At 39.3% G+C, this 17,282-nt stretch overlaps 1 protein-coding gene across 1 annotated transcript in view; it reads left to right on the top strand.

Annotated features, from left to right (window-relative positions):
• Positions 1 to 17,282, top strand: part of ARAP2 (ArfGAP with RhoGAP domain, ankyrin repeat and PH domain 2) — a 132,611-nt gene that overhangs the window by 82,245 nt on the left and 33,084 nt on the right. The window contains exons 21-23 of the mRNA XM_086747225.1: positions 1,730 to 1,835; positions 3,681 to 3,828; positions 4,639 to 4,707. Coding sequence (XP_086603351.1) covers positions 1,730 to 1,835; positions 3,681 to 3,828; positions 4,639 to 4,707 — 323 coding nt within the window. The remainder of the gene's footprint in view (positions 1 to 1,729; positions 1,836 to 3,680; positions 3,829 to 4,638; positions 4,708 to 17,282) is intronic.

Consider the following 17,282-nt stretch of genomic DNA (forward strand, 5'->3'; position numbering starts at 1 on the left):
ATCTTTTATGAATATTCACACAAAATTATGTGTATTAACAATGTGAAGTTGTTAATAACCATTACTTGGTTTTGTTTCCTTAGAAATATTAATTTAATTTGAAAGAAAATTTAAGTAACTTCAACCCAAACTGTAACTTGCGATGTATTTAAAACATGAGAATATATGTCTGACTGGTTGAAAACAGAACCATGAGGTTACTAATGCATTCATTAGTTACATAAATTGTGATGATTTTTATAATGTTCTTACAAAACAGCTATATCTCTATTTGTTTCTATATTGCAGTATTTACAGACTGCAAGAAATAAACTCTTTCTCTCCCGAACTGTGCTATGAAACTGCAGATGGTGTGTAGCATTAAGAGATACAGAGGAAAAGCTAAAATAGGACATTAATTTCTGCATTAATGCATTGAAATCATATAAGCCTATTTACTGTGTGGCGAGTTTTGTCTTTAAAAAAGGTATCAAAACCATATTTCTCTCTGATTTTGCTTAAGTTCAAGCATATGGAGGTTGCTTTAATGTGAACCACTAGAAGTTTGGAAAATTCAAGTATGAATATTACACATTTTTTACCTTTAACCTCTATTTGAACAAGCTAGATGGAAGCATATTAAGAATTTATTAACTTACCACAAGATTACTCTCATCTTGTCAAAAATCAGAAAAAGTTGTATCTGTAGCAGTTCAGATTTAAGTTAGCTTTTTAGTGCAAGTACATAATGGTTTTATAGTGATTTAGCTTCCTGATTTGTACATGGGGCTAAAATTCTGCTTCAGCTTTACAGCAGAGAATCCTAGTACTTGTGGGAAGACTAAAGCACTTAGGAAGATAGAGTAGAAGACCTTTAAACTGGTTTTTCTTGGGTTTTTTTTGTTTGTTTTTTCTTCCAATTACTGAAGAAATCAAACCATTGTGTAGTAGTTAGTAGAGAGTGCTAGCAATAGCTGGAAGAGGTGAGAGAGCTTCTATGCTTTTGTTTCTTTTCAGAAACTTATGAGAAGCAAGGGACTGAGAAGAAAAAGCTAAATAAATAAATAAATAGAATTTACGTTAACTTGCTCATGCCTCGAGCAGGGTTATGCTCTGTAGTATCTATGCAGCACAGGAAGGCAGACTTAACCTGGAGGTAGAGAGCTGTGGTTGTGTCTCAGATACCGTAATTCCCAAGCCAGGAATTCCTGTCATTGGCTCTGCCACAGCTATGTAACTTTGTACAACTTATTCACCACCCCTTCCCCTTTGCTCTCTTGTCAGGCTTACATATTTGGATCTTTAAACTACTTTGGACCTTGAGACACTTTTCCAGTAAAAATAAAAACCAAGAAAACGTCTTTTCCTTTCTCATCTCTGCGAATTCTTAGAAGTACATTTTTACTTGTGCGTGCACAGATGCACTCACACATCTACATGCATAAACTACAGATTAAATATTATTTGACATGAAAGGCAATTGCTGTCATGGGATTTAGTCTTGAACTGTAGTAAATGGTGCTTGAATGTTGAACTGGCCCTCTTTATTGTTGATACGGTTTCCTTGCATTGGAGTACAATAATAGACCTTGTTAATAGTAGATTGTCAGTATTGTCTTTATGAAGAAGAGGTTGATTGGGTAAATTGTAATTTTAAATTACTAGATTATGCCAATATTGGTAATAAGACCTGCTGTTTGTTTTTAGTGTGCATTGTTACTAATGTTCAGTCATTATTATTTTCTGGCAGATACACAGAATGAAAAGGAACGTGTGAGGAAGTATGGAGCTTTTATTCGGACGCTTCCACCAGTCAATAGGGCAACTTTGGCTGCTTTAATTGAGCATCTTTACAGGTCAATGCAAATGACGCACTGTAGCATAGAAATTCTTGTAATGTATTCTCAGTATAACTCTACCATAAATGAAATGTGGCTTGTTTCATTAACTAGTAAACATCAAAAGCTTACCTAGTTGTGACAATTAATTATATTTGATTCCCTTTAATTCATAATGTGTTTTTTCTTTGATTGTATTTTTAGCAGTAGGTATCTATAAAGGTCAGTGTGATGGAACAGCCTTACAGTGAGAGAGGGCTGCCAGTGTATGTGTCCAAGTAGGGTAACTTTTGATGTAGCTTCTTTATACGAACTCATTTTACCGCAGTCTGCTAATCTTCCAGAGGATTGTTGGTTCCTGAAATGAAAAGATTTTTTTCCAGGAAAATGTCCTTCTCCACAACCTGTATTGCACAAAATAACTTTGAGAATTAGCTACCCTTTCTGTTTTTCATCAGTGCTTCATTTTGCAACTGAAGTAGTGGTAGAGAATATCCAAAATATAAACTTGGTTAGGCAACAAAGGTCACATCTTATTCATAGGTCAAATAAGCAGCAGCAAATGTATAAAACATGTGACTTGGATGTTTCTGCAGTGTCATGGTTAAATAGTAATGGTCTTTATTATATTATCTATTGAATAACTCAGATTATATTCCTGATAAATTGTAGTGGCTAGAAAATGTGTAGAACCTTTTCTTTACAGGATATTGCATTCAGAAATTACATTATATAGCCAGGTACATAGCAGATGTCCTTTAAAAACTGTTTATACGATTATTAAGTTGATTGGTGGTGTTGCTGGAATAAAGATTATAGTAAGTATTGCATTTAACGATGTTTCTAAGCATATCCAGTTCAGATATATTAATATGCTATTGTATCTGTTCTGAAAGTAGTTTGAATTCATAATAGCCAAAATTCTGTGATACTTTCAAGTGTTGGCTTCTAAAAGAGGACACGTTATGTAAGCAACAGAACTGACATGAAAACTTTACCGTAAGTATAGAAACTAAGAAGGATCTCATTAGTTTCCACGTTTTATTTGGATCTTAGATCATACATTTGTAGGATATACTTAATTAACATAATATAGCAAAGCTGTATTTAGTGTTGGTGTGGTGTCTCCTTGGGTACTGTGTGCAGTTCTGGACCTCCCAATTTAAGAAGAACATGAAGGTCCTTGAATGTGTGCAGAGGAGGGCAGCAAAGCTGGTGAAAGGGCTGGAAGGCATGTCCTGTGGGGAATTGCTAAGGACTTCGGGCTTGTCTAGCTTGGAGGAGAGAAGGAAACATCATTGCTCTGTACAGCTTCCTGAGGAGGGGAAGTGGAGAGATTGGTGCTCTTCTCCCTGCTATCCAGTGATAGGATGTGTGGGAATGGTTCAGAGCTGCATCCAAGGAATTTCAGATTGATATTGGGAAATGTTTCTTTACCAAGAGGATGTCCAAATACTGGAACAGGCTTTCTAGAGGGGTGGTTGATGCCTCCTGCCTGCCAGTGGACAATGCCCTTAACAACATGCTTTAACTTTTGGTCAGCCCTTAAGTGATCAGGCCGTCAGACTAGATGATCGTTGGAGGTCCCTTCCAATGGAACTATTCTGTTGTATTTTTATTCTGTTCTATTCTAAACAATTTTGATATCACTTGAAATGCAGATAGAAAGTATAAGTTTTCATTCTTGTAATGAAATGTGAGGTAAAGAATATAAGGAAATAAATACAAAGGAAAAAGATATTTTTTTTCACTGCACTTAATGAAGTTATTGTTTTCTGAAAGCACTGCATATTCCGTAGAGGAGCCTCAGACAATTAAAGGAACAATGAAACCTTCTAAATATGTTTATTTTTCCTTCAACAGGGTGCAGAAGTGTTCTGAAATCAATCATATGAACCCTCACAATCTAGCCATGGTGTTCTCCTCATGCTTATTTCAAACTAAAGGCCAAACTAGTGAAGAAGTCAATGTAATTGAAGATCTAATTAAAAATTATGTGCAACTTTTTGATGTAGGTATTTTTATGTAAATGTGTTCTAATTGCTCAGCTGTTAGACATGCTAAAATATTGAAATCTTCTTAAATATGATCTTGCTATTATTTACACTGAAGATTTGCAGGGCTTTTGAACTGACATTCAGTGGACAAACAATGTGTAGGAAAGACTGTATTTATAGGATTGCTGTGAGCTACTGTTTTGCAAAATGGGGCACATTCTTCTTGCTGACACCAGCATACCAATTTTAAGAAAAATTTAAGTTTATAACGATTAAAAATAATACTTCTATTCAAATTTTATGAGCCTGATCAGAACTGAAGCATGGAAGAATTCTGTGTTCTTATTCTCTGAGCTGTGGTTATAATAAAGACTGAAGAAAGTGTTTTCTTCCTCAGGCCTGGAAAGAACATTAAATCCAACTGGATGAAAAAGATACTTCTAGCAGCAATTCGTGTTAGCCATTTTGGTTTAGAGTTTACTGTGACGCTTGACATTACTTGGTAGTAATATTTGCATATTCCATGAAAAACTCTCCTAATATGTATTTAGTAAAGTTTACAGTAGCGAGTCTCATCAATGAAGTGCTGTTTCTGACTGATAGAATATTTTGCATACGTGCTTCTATAAAACCATGATTAACAGTATTGTTAATTGTAACAATATTTATTATTGTTACATTATTATTAATCATTTACTGTTAGATGTAAGCATTCCTCTGTATTTGTCATAGTTTATTATATTAAATTAGTGTTTGCTAGTTTATGTTGTAATTTTTATACTATCTCCCTTATTAATTGATTAAAAATTATCCATTTGAAACAGATCAATGAAGACCAGGTCAAACAAATGGATATAGAGAACAGCTTTATTACCAGGTGGAAAGACACTCAGGTAAGTGTTAAATATGAACTGATATGAAAACAATTTTAACAAAGGCTATTTTGTTGTTTACAGGTTTTTATACCTTATTTTCAAATGTAAATTTCTGAGTTTGTATAGTGACCAGTGTAAACTACAGAGCAGAGGGAAATAAATTTAAATAAGAGAGGAGGCATTAACGGATAAAGCAAAGCAGTTCTGTGTAAAACATACTGTGGAATTATGTTCTGGCCTGAGCACTGGCATAACTTACAGGTTGTTACATCCTCTTACTATGCTTCATAAATTGTAGTGGAAGGAAACATTTGCAAATGTGGAAGTGATGACCTGTGTTTTTAAAAATTTTAAACATGCATATTAAATAACTTAAAGTGTTTTTAATATTATTTTTTCATGTGCTTGAGGTGTACACATGGTCTCTAATAGAGTTTCACCATCCTTTTGACTTTAAAGCATCAGAATCTTTAGCAGCATCCTGGTTTGTGACTGTTTCTAGAACCCCAAAGCACAAATGTTGTCTGGGGAAACTTCATAGAATCATAGAATCATAGAATCACATGATTGGATGGGACCTATAAGATCATCTAGTCCAACTGTCTTCCCACTACCATTGCTGCCACAGCTACTAAACCATATCCTGTAGCTTCTCATCAAGCCGCCTCTTGAACACTGCCAGGGATGGCGACTCCACCACCTCCCTGGGCAGGCCATTCCAGTGCCTGACCACTCTTTGGGAGAAAAAGTTTTTCCTCATGTCCAATCTAAACCTCCTCTGGTACAACTTGTGGCCATTTCCTCGGGTCCTGCTTGTTGCCTGGGGGAAGAGGCCAAACCCCTGCTCATCACAACCTGCCTTCAGGAAGCTATAGAGTGCAATGAGATCTCCCCTGAGCCTCTTCTTCTCCAGACTAAACAATCCCAACTCTCTCAGCCGCTCCTCATAAGACTTGTGCTCCAGACCCCTCACCAGTTTTGTTGCCCTTCTCTGGACACATTCCAGGGCTTCAATGTCTTTCTTGTAGTGAGGGGCCCAAAACTGAACACAATACTTGAGGTGCGGCCTCACCAGCGCCAAATACAGGGGGATGATTACCTCCCTGCTCTTGCTGGCCACACTATTTCTAATGCAGGCCAGGATGCCGTTGGCCCTCTTGGCCACCTGGGCACACTGTCGGCTCGTGTTCAGCTGAGCATCAACCAACACCCCCAGGTCCCTTTCCTCTTCACAGTCCTCCAGCCACTCAGCTCCGAGCCTATAGCGCTGCATGGGGTTATTGTGGCCAAAGTGCAGGACCCGACACTTGGCCTTGTTGAACCTCATCCCATTCAGCTCAGCCCAGCGATCCAGCCTATCCAGATCCCTCTGAAGGGCCTCCCTACCCTCAGGCAGATCAACACCACCGCCCAATTTGGTGTCATCTGCAAACTTACTGAGGGTACACTCAATCCCCTCGTCTAGGTCATCAATAAAGATATTGAACAAGATGGGCCCAAGTACCGACCCCTGGGGGACACCACTTGTAACAGGCTGCCAGCTGGACTTGACTCCATTAACTACTACCTGCTGGGCACGGCTCCCTAGCCAATTCTTTATCCAAAGAAGGGTATACCTACCCAGTCCACGGGCAGCCAGTTTCCCTAGGAGAATACTGTGAGAGACCGTGTCAAAGGCTTTGCTGAAGTCCAGGTAGACCACATCAACAGCCTTTCCCTCATCCGCCAGTCTCGTCACCCAGTCGTAAAAGGAAATGAGGTTGGTCAAGTACGACCTGCCTTTCGTGAACCCGTGCTGGCTGGGCCTGATCCCCTGGATGCCACTCATATGCCGAGTGATCTCACCCAAGATGATTTGCTCCATAACTTTCCCGGGTACTGAGGTCAGGCTGACAGGCCTGTAGTTCCCCAGGTCCTCCTTACGGCCCTTCTTGTAGATGGGAGTCACATCGGCAAGCCTCCAGTCCTCCGGGACCTCCCCAGATAACCAGGACCGCTGGTAGATGGCCGAGAGCGGCTCGGCAATCACCCTCACCAACTCCCTTAGCACCCTAGAATGGAGCCCGTCCGGTCCCATGGACTTGTGGCAGTCCAGATGGAGGAGGAGCTCTGTAACTGTCTCCACCTGTACCACAGGGGGTGTATTCGGCCTGGCATCTGTCGTAGTTCAGCCCCGATTGGACCAGACTACGCAGTCTCTCTCTCACTCCCCCCACCCTCCGAGAGAACAGGGAGAGAAAATATAAGGAAAAACAGCTCGAGGTTTGAGATAAGGACAGGGAGAAATCCTTAAAGTTACCGTCACGGGCAAAACAGACTCGACTTGGGGAAAACTATTAATTTATTACTACAAACAGCAGGATAATGAGACAGAGAACAAGATAACCTCCCTCCACCCCTCCCTCTTCCCGGGCTTAACATTATCTCTACTACCTTCCCCTCCCGAGCGGCACAGGGGGAAAGAGGGAATGGGGGTTGTGGTCAGTTCATCACATGTTGTTTTACGCCGCTGCTTCATGGTCAGGGGGAAGAACTCCTCACATTCCTCCCCTGCTCTGTTGTGGGGTCCCACCCCTACGCCACAGTCCTTCGTGGAACTGCTCCGGCGTGGGTCATCTCTTCCACGGGTGCAGTCCCTCTAGAACAGCTGTCCCAGCGGGCCCTCCACGGGCCACAGCCTCCTTCAGGCATCCACCTCCCCCGGTACGGGGTCCTTCACGGGCTCCAAGTGGATCTCTGCTCCTCCATGGACCTCCATGGGCTGCAGGGGGACAACCTGCTCCACCATGGTCGTCACCACAGGCTGCAGGGGAATCTTGGCCAGGATCAGCATTACTCCTCCCCCTCCTTCTGAACTGACCTTGGCGTCTGCAGCCGTTCCTCACAACAGGCTGGTAGATGTCTCTCAGGATCTTTTTTACATCTTATTCACTTCTCATCTCCTCTCCACTTCTTGCAGCCGGGCTGGACCGAGTCGGGCCCAGTTGGCCGCCTGGCGAGAGGCGAGAGGGTGAGGCCTGCAAGGCCCATGAGGCCTGCGCCTCCCCCTCTGCGCCTCTGCCCCCGCTCAGCTTCTTCACATCTTCTCTTCTCTCTCTCTCTCTTTTTTTCCTGTTTTCCCCTTCTTAAATACGTTATCACAGAGGCGTTATCACGGGACATTCTGCTAACAATCAGCTCAGCCTTGGCCAGCAGCAGGTCCGCCCTAGGCCCGGCCGAGTCCACTGAACAAAGGGGAGCGACTTCTAGCAGTTTCCTACAGAAGCTACCACCTTAGGCCCCCCCTCACTAACAAAACGACGACAGCATCCCAGACTTCCAGATTAGGGCATAAAGTGCCCTGAGGATAACTGATCTGCCTATTAAAGGCAGAAGTAAAGAAGGCGTTGAGGACCTCAGCCTTCTCCTTATCCTCAGTGGTCACATTCCCCGCTGCATCAAGTAAAGGGTGTAAATTCTCCTTATTTCTTCTTTTACAACTGGTATATTTGTAAAAGGATTTCTTGTTCTCTTTTACTGCAGTGGCCAATCTGAGTTCATGCTGAGCTTTTGCCTTCCTAACTTCCTCCCTGCATACCTTAGAAACTTCTTTGTAATCTCCCCAAGTAGCCTGTCCCTTCTTCCAGAGGACATAGACTCTCTTTTTCTTCCGGAGCCTCAACAATAGTTCCTGGTTCATCCACACCGGTGGTCTTCCCCTACGGCTCGCCTTACACATACTAACAGTGACTAACAGTCTCTCAGACACATACTAACAATCAAACTGAACTTTGAGATACAATATAAGAAAATCAGAGATCTTATGCCATCTTGAGTTCCAGTCTTATGTGTGACAACTTTTGAATAACTTGAGAGTGGTAAAAAACAGTCAAGTGATAGTGTGTTTCACTGTCTGAATGGTATTTGTGTACAGGCCTAACTAAAGCAAAAATGGGTAGATTTCATTACACTACCAAAGTGGTTGAATTAAGAGAGTTAAAAGGATTTTTTCAAAAATCTAAAGTAGTAGAGGAGAAGCTTTCAGTGATTTTGGAGCTTATAGGGCTTTAGAAACTAATAGAAAGCTAGCATAAAAAAAAAAAAATCTATAATGCATTGACTGTTGACTGCCTTCCCCTTTCCAGCAGCTGTTTTGAGTACCTTATAAGTCATCATTAAGAAGACAGGTTCTTGCAAATACCTGTTGAAATTGCATGTTCTGTAAATTGCTATCTGGAGTCTTATTTTTATCTCATATTCCCTTATTGTTTGGGTCAGAGTGGCATGAAGATTTCTGACTGTAACGACGTACTTTGAATGTGCATATAGAGGGTAGAATGCCTGTTTCCTCCTTTTGGTGCATTGTGGGAAGTGACCAAGTCACTGGGAAACAATTTAAGGTGTATTTCTAGAGTCTGTCTTGCAGAATGGGAACATCTGCCTTGGTAATGGCAAACCCCCCCCCCCAAATTTGATATCTCTAAGAGCATTCTACAAGGCAGGTGTTGAAGTATCTTTAATGGAATTACTGATTCTGGGATCCAGAAAAAGAACCTTACTGAGATTAGATCATGCATAACTTTCCAATATATTTTCTGTGTTTTTAGAAACGCATTTTCCAAGCAACTTGGGAAGCTGTAATGATTAAATATTTGTAATACCTTCTAGAAAAAATATGGAGATTGAGAGGAGTTTCATGAGTAGAGAAAGAGATAGGGGAGACATTTTTATTAGATAGGGAGAACAAAAATAGAAAGGAAACTGAAAGGCTGTTGATCGATTGAATAATATAGTAGCAACTGCTGGCTAGGTGAGTTTGTCTAAAACTGAAGCTGTGAGAAATATAGAGAAGACCCAAATAAAGTGGTTTTGTTCTCTATTTTTTCCACTCCAGATGCCACTGCAGAATTACCTTTATGAGGTGTATTGTGTTTAGAAGACTGCCTATTGAAGAAAAAGAGAGATTTGCTTTTGATTTTTGTTATTTTTTTTTTTAAATAAAGGCCTAGGCTTTCTAAAATTGGTAAGGGTTTTTTATTAAAACTCACCCAAAAAGCTAATCTTCCAAATTTTAAACTTTATAATCAAATTAGAACATTACTGAACAATTGGGCCAGTTTGGACTGGTTTCCTTGGGACTCTCCAGGCTGTTTGAAGGCGGAGTTATAGAAAGATTGGACTGAGATTTTAACTGTTATTATTTTGTTCCCAGTAAAGTCTCCAGCATTAATAATTAGCTTTCTGAATTGATGGTTAGACCTTCTGTGTTAGTAGATTGTGGCTTGATTTTCATAATACACATGACTAAGTTTTAAATTCTTTACAAAAAATAGTAATATCACTTCAACCTTAAAAATGAAACAAAATCTGCTACCTTATCACAGAATTTTTATAGAATCATAGAATATCTCAAGTTCGAAGAAACCTATAAGGATCATCCAGTCTCAACTTCCTGCTCTTCACAGGACTACCTAAAACTAAACCATATGACTAAGAGCGTCATCCAGACACTTCTTGAACTCTGACAGGCTTAGTGCTGTGACCACTTCCCTGGGGAGCCTGTTCCAGTGACCAATCACCCTCTTCCTGAAGACTCTTTTCCTGATGTCCAATCTGAACTTGCCCTGATGCAGCTTTATTCCAGTTGTCTAGGTTGGAAGGAACCTATTGAGATCATCTAGTCTAATTAATTACTGCTGCTCAAGCATGACCTCTTGTAGCAGGTTGCCTAGGACTGTGCCCTGTCGGATTTTTAATATCTCCAAGGATGGAGCCTCTCTGGGAAACCTCTTCCAGTGTTTGCCAACCTTCACAGTATAATTGTTTCCTTGTGTTCAGATTGAATTTTGTGTGTGTTTATTTTGTGCCTGTTGCCTCTTGTCCTGTCACTGGATGTCACTGAGAAGAGTAACTCAGTTTTCTTCACTCCCTCCCATCAGATACTTGCACATTTTAATAAGATTCCCCCAAAACTTTCTCTTTTCCAAGCTGAACAGTCTCAACTCATTCAACCTCTTCTTATATGAAAGATGCTACTATCCCTTCATCACCTTGGTGATTCTTCACTGGACTTTCTTCAGTAGTTCCATGTCTGTCTTTTACTGAGGAGCCTAGCACTGGACACAGTACTCCAGGTGTGCCCTCACCAGTGCTGAACAGAAGGAAAGAATCGCTTCTCTTGACCTGCTGGCAGTGCTTTGCCTGATGTAGCCTGGGAGGTCACTTACATTCTTTTCTGTGAGGGTGTGTTATTGCCTCAAGATCAGCTTGTTATATACTAGGACATCAAGGTTGTTCTTGGCAAAACTACTTTACAGCTGATCATACCCCAGTGTGTACTGATACTTGGGATTACTCCTCCCAAGGTGCAAGACTTGGATTTTCCCTTGTTGAACTTCATGAGGTTCCCCTCTGCCCAGTTCTCCAGCCTGTTGAGGTCCTTCTGAATGTCAGCCACTCCTCTCAATTTAGTACCATCTGCAAACTTCTTGAGGACATCCTATGTCCCATTATCTAAGTAACTGATGAAAATTAAGAGTCTCCGGGCTGTTCAGCCAGTTTTCAATCCACATTACTCTTCACTTATCTGAGCTGTACTTTGTCAGCTTGTTGATGATGATGATATTATGGGAGACAGCGTCAAAGACTTTACTAAAACTGTATCCTCATTGTAGAGGGCTATCAGATTGGTTAAGCGTGACTTCCCCTTCTTAAGTCAATGCTGACTAATCCAAATCACATTGTTCTCATTCATGTGTTTGGAAATGCTTTCAAGGAGGTTTTTCTCCATCACCTTCCCAGGGACTGAGGTTGACCAGCCTATGGCTTCCCAAATCTTGCCCTTCTTGAAGATGAGATTGATACATATGCTCTTCCCGTCTTTGGGAACTTCTCCCAGTCGTCATGACTCTTCAAAGATAATTAAGAATGACTTTACAGTGACATCAATGAGAATCCTCAGCACTTGTAGGTCCTACTTGTCAGGCCCCAAGGACTTATGTACATCTGATTCCTTTAAGTGTTCTTTAACCTAGTCCATGTCCTTTGAGGGTAATCTTTCTTGCTGTAGACCATCCCTCTGGTTTCAGGGGTCTGAGATTCCTGAAGGTCAGTCGTCTTACTAAAGACCGACGCTAAAAAGACACTGAGTGCCTTGGCCTCTTCTGTGTGATTTGTCACCTGCCCTGTTTTCCCTACTCTTCCTTTTTCTGTTTATATACTTGTAGAATCCTTTGCTATTGCCCTTTGCATCCTTTGCAAGCTTCAATGAGGGTCAGCCTTATCCCTGCACAATGAAACAGTAGCTCTGTGCTTTTCTTAAGTCACCTGCCCCTGCTTCCATCTGTTCTACACTTTCAGTTCAGGAGCTCTTTGCTCATCCATCCAGCCCTTATAAACAGAAAGGGATGATTTGCAGTGCTTCATAGTACTTGAAATTTGGAAGGCAACAGTGAAAGGACTTCTTATTTTTTTAGGTGGCATGCAACTGTCAAATTTGTTCTCATTCATTCTTAACACATTCCTAGAAATGGCTGCTTTTAGTTTCAGGGAGAATGCTTGCACAAGTGGCACTTAAAAAATTCAAGAAAATGGCACTTCCTACTTAAGTTTAAAAGGACAGAAAGGGCCAAAAAGAAATTCATTAGGAATCATATTTAAATTTATACATTTGAAAATCTATTTCTTTCATCTCATGGGAAAAAATATTCTCCAAAGAATGTAGTAAACAAGTTCTAAATACTTAGATATGATGTATGAGAGACTCTCAGTTGAACTATGGAATCTACGTATTGAGTCTCCTAGATATGACATGTCATTGATATTAAATTTTGCTGAATCATGTTATCACATGGGTTTATCTGTAAATTTTTGCCATATTTATTAAGTGCTTTCTCAGATAATTTCTAGAGTAAGTTATTACACCTTAGCTATGATTTCCATCTCGACATTATTGCCCTTTTTTTTTTTTGGTCCTTGCAAGAGAGGATGTGTTTGCATACCACAAAGAGTTGTGAAAGACTAAAGGTCTTGGGTGCGTGAGGGCTAACCTTGCCTGAGGTGGAGAAGCACCCTGTGGCTCACTTGTGGCTCACTCTGTGATCTTGCGACCGCTGTTGCTCAGGGCAAAGGCCTGACCAGAGTGTGCTCTGGTTCTTCCCAGGCGCATGCTGTTAGGTTTCTGGTGGCAAGTACTTAGGCATTGTGTCATATAAGAAGCAGTATTTCCATTTTAGGAATTTAGCGCAAGGCTTCTGGATCCCACATGTACTGTTTTGTCCCAGATTAAGCACTTAAATTACTTGTGAAATGGGTAAGGAAGGGGAGACTTAGAGTCTTAACAGTCAGGATGCTGCACAGGAAGCCATCTGACCTAGCTAGAAGCCGGGATGCTGAAGGAAGGAGCCTCTTGAATTCTTCCTTTCTTGCATGCCCCAACATGTGTGTGTCAGATACTGATTCACAGACCCAAACCATCATCTCAGGATAAGGCACTTTCTAAAAGGAGAACTTGAACATTTTCTTGCGTTTTAATATGCAGATGAGGAATGAGGAGGCTAAGTACTTCTTTGAGGAAGGTAAGGGCTGACCTGATGACCTGAATGCATTTTTCCTTTTCTTTCTTTTTCTCGAGTATCTGTGGTTACAGTGTGATACAGCTTTATTAGCTGCAGTGGAGTGTATTATTTCCTTTGTATCTGATTGCACCCCTTCACAATACTTCCACAACTTTAAAATCACCTGGTATAACTTAGAGCGTATCTGTTATGGTACTGTCTTGGAAATGTGAATTCAAATCATTTGGTCTGGCAGTAAACTCATTCGGAGTGTATCCTGGATGAGTTTAATGATTAGATGGATTGATCTCCTTAGCTCTACCAAGATGGTTCCAGTCCTAAGTAACCAATAATGTTTTAATAGAAAAGGCTGATTTGTTGGGTACTCATGTACATAAGTGATTGTTTTGAGGATTGCTATTGTGAAACTAAATACAGAAAAATCTATTTAGTCTCTTTTTGTGTTGCTTAAGATCTTATGTGACTGAACACTTTGTATTTCCATATGAACTGTTATGTAAACAAAGGAAAAATAAATCAGAAATATCTGTATGCTAGAAAATGTCAGTGTGAAAAGGAGAGAGAAAAATTGATTATTAATTAAAAATTACTGTAGTAATTTCACTGTTTTCTAGAAATGTTTTACGATCAAGACCTAATAAGATATTTTGTGCTATACTGTTTGTATTGTGTGGGCAAAATGGATTTGCACAAGAACTTGTATACATTGTTTTACAGCTTTATTTTTTAATACAGACTTGAATGGCATAAAATGGAAAATAGTATACAGAATGATTGACTCCCCTTGTTTCCCAAACAGGACAATGATCTCAACTTAAAACTGTGGTTGATGATGTTCTGCCTATAAATAGAAGATGTAATGCTAAGTTCCTAGAGCAAACTTGGTCACTGGAACATTTTAAAATTGTATATCTGAAGTAATTCCAGATTTCTACTTGGAAAACATGAATTCTTAATATTGAGTACACATTTTCACAATGTATTATGAGGAAAGCTGCTGGATTTTATTAATTAATCTCTGTCAATATTGTAACTGAAGACATCATGAAATGCTGAGTTTGAGTTAGAAAATGGTTTTGGATCTTGCCAAATCGTTGGTATCTTTGCTCTGTATGGCATTTCCTGAAAAAAAAGCCACCAGAAGTCAAGATAGCAAGAGACTTTAGTGGTTTCAGAGCACTTGCCCCAGAGAAAACAGCCTTTTTCTTTTTAGCCTTCTAAACAAGCAGCGGACGTTGGATCAAAACTTCTACCTTTTAATGGTTGATAAATTGAAGTTTGACCTGCTTTTAAGGATAGGAACTGTGTTCTTTCTGTTATGTCAGCCTATTACCCCTTGATTATAATAACTGAGGAATGGAGTCCTCAAGAGCCTGACTGTCATTTGTGGCAGTTTGATTGTGACTATGAACGTTTTTCCCCTCTGAATTAAGCTGTAGAACATTTTCTGCCAGTCGCCAATTTTTCTGTAGCAGACATGATTAATGTAACTAGTGTTTCAATTAAAAAATACATTTTTCTGAAACTCCATGTGCATATATCGTGTGAAATGCATGGATGTTTAATGCTTGGGACCATTTAAGTGCAAAAGGGAGTAATTCTGATCAAAGGTAGTGCACTTGCTATTATTTCTAAGTATTCACTGCCTGAAGCTTACTGATTAAAGCAGCTTCTTCTAGGTGGTTACAAGGATGCTTTAAGATTATATATATGTAACTTTTTCTCTGGAAGAATTAAACATTTCCCTAACTATGTGTGGTGGTGTCAGTAGGTTTTACTGGGGGGATACATTAGAGCCAGACCTGAACTAACACTAAGTGTTTTTGAAAGAGATTGACCTTCCTCTTGGTTACGTTTTACATTGGTAACTTCTGTCATGAGTATGAAGTGTGTGTTACTTGTAATTTCAGAAGACTAGATTGTATGGATGCCTACACTTTATATTTGATGAGAGTTGGCCATATAAACTTCTTTTAAATTGCTCTTGTTAAGTCCAACTTAGCATTTAATGTTTTCATTAACATTATAACTAGCCAGCCAGTTGTCATGAGTTGCATTTGCCACTACAGGCCTGAAATAGGATAAACATTTTCAGAATAGAAACAGTGATTGGTTGGAAGGATGTAGCTTTAACTTGATATCTTTCATTATTTCAGTGAAAGAACGGAGTTTGCTGAATCATACTCTTTTTCAGCTGCTCTTCTCTGCTATCACTAGCTGCCATCATTCAGCCTGTAAGCAGTTTGTAGGACCATGCCTATGGAAGACTTGCATATGCAGACCATGTAGCATGGCGATCGGACTTAAAGCTCATGCAAGAGAGGTAGCTCTTTGAGACCTTTTTTTGAATGGGCTTCCAGTTACTGTTAAAAATGATGACATGATGCGGACCGAGTGATGTAACAGCATGGGTAATTGATAGCTTAGGTCTTAAGCAGCTACAATTAAGAGTTGTGTGTAAGAATCCTTTCCGTTTAACATCTGATGGTCTGACATTATTGCATCAAAACGTGCATATTTGTGGGAAAATCAGTGTGCAGATACTGAATACATTTGAGTATATAGGTTGCTATAGTAGTATCTCCAGGCTGGTGGGGCGGAGTATTCAGAAGAGAGCAACTGAACCAAATTTCTGCTGGAGGTCTGGAAGTTCTCATGTCTGAAATGTCACTGAAGTTCCGTTCCAGGTGGCACTTCATTAGCTGCTCTTCATTTTCTGTCCACCATATACTTATGCCAGCTGTTCCTGTTTGCTGCTGTAATTTACATCACATTTTCTTTCCATACGGTTGTTTACATGAGCCCAGTGGAAATAAAATGTCAGCTTCATTCTTATTTCCAACCTTTTTCTGTAATATCATCTGAAAAGCAAATTTTGCAACTAAATGAGCTTTTTTGAGTCTGTGCCACTGTAATTAAGCAGCTTTTTTCAAAGTAGCTTTGTAATATTTTTCCTCACAAATGTTTTCATTACTTTTCTATTCTCAGAGGTTAACCTAACTTTAAAGTCACCATTTTTCAGAATGTTAATGTTCTTTAAAATTGAGTGCTGCCATTTATTTTTCTATAGAAATATGGTTTTAGCTTCTGTAAATTAGTCAAAATGCATCCTAAAGCTCGCCTGTTTCTGTCACTCTCCGTATCTTATTCTGTATATGATGCAGTTTTTTTTACTTTTCTTAACCTCTTCCTCTCTTTATAGTAGTACATAAATAAGTAGCATCACTGGGAATGTGAATACTGTTCTCAAAATTAAGACACAGATTGTTATTCTTAATGTTAATTTGATTATTAATTCTTAATATTGGCTTATTAATAAAAGAGGACGCATCCTGAAAGGTCTAGTTTTCTGCCTTATTTTTTCTTCCTATTCCTTGATCATCACCATGTATTTAGTTTTAGAAAATATTTTTTGTACTGGGATGAATTACAGCCTTTTGAAGATGCTTATGACTATATTGCAAGGGAATTGGAGCAGGCAAAACGTGAAACACTTTTAACTGTAGAAAAGTAAAGTAATTTCTCATCCACTAAGATAACTTTATTGCCGTAGATGAGCAAACCTAGTAATGGTGGAAAATACCAAATTCTTTCTCATGAATGCAATTTTTCTACTTGATCATAAAATGTTTGATTTACTGACTTTCCAATTTCTTTGTAAGTTTTATATTGTTAGACAGGCTTAAATTATGTTTGCTGGTATTGAGTATATTAACCTATTATATATTATGTAATTCATTTGCTTTATCACCTAATTATTCCACATGTTAGCGTTGTACGTAAAGTTTAGATATCTCTCCAAGAAATTAGAGCTATATTTAACAGAAGTTGATATTAGGAGCATTTGTTTTGGTTCCTTTTTAAAATATGTAATGATAAAGTTTTCATTGTGATTAATAATAATAATAAATATAATCTTTTGTAATATGACTGAAATAGTCTGCTATTTGTAATTTTTCCTTTCATTTTTAACTGGCTCATTTTAGTTTGATGTTCCTGTTGTTTTTCATGGTTTTAAATTCTGTTCATCTGTTTTGA

This window comes from Chlamydotis macqueenii, chromosome 4 (genome assembly GCF_036417535.1).
Source record: "Chlamydotis macqueenii isolate bChlMac1 chromosome 4, bChlMac1.mat, whole genome shotgun sequence".
NCBI classification, from domain to species: domain Eukaryota; kingdom Metazoa; phylum Chordata; class Aves; order Otidiformes; family Otididae; genus Chlamydotis; species Chlamydotis macqueenii.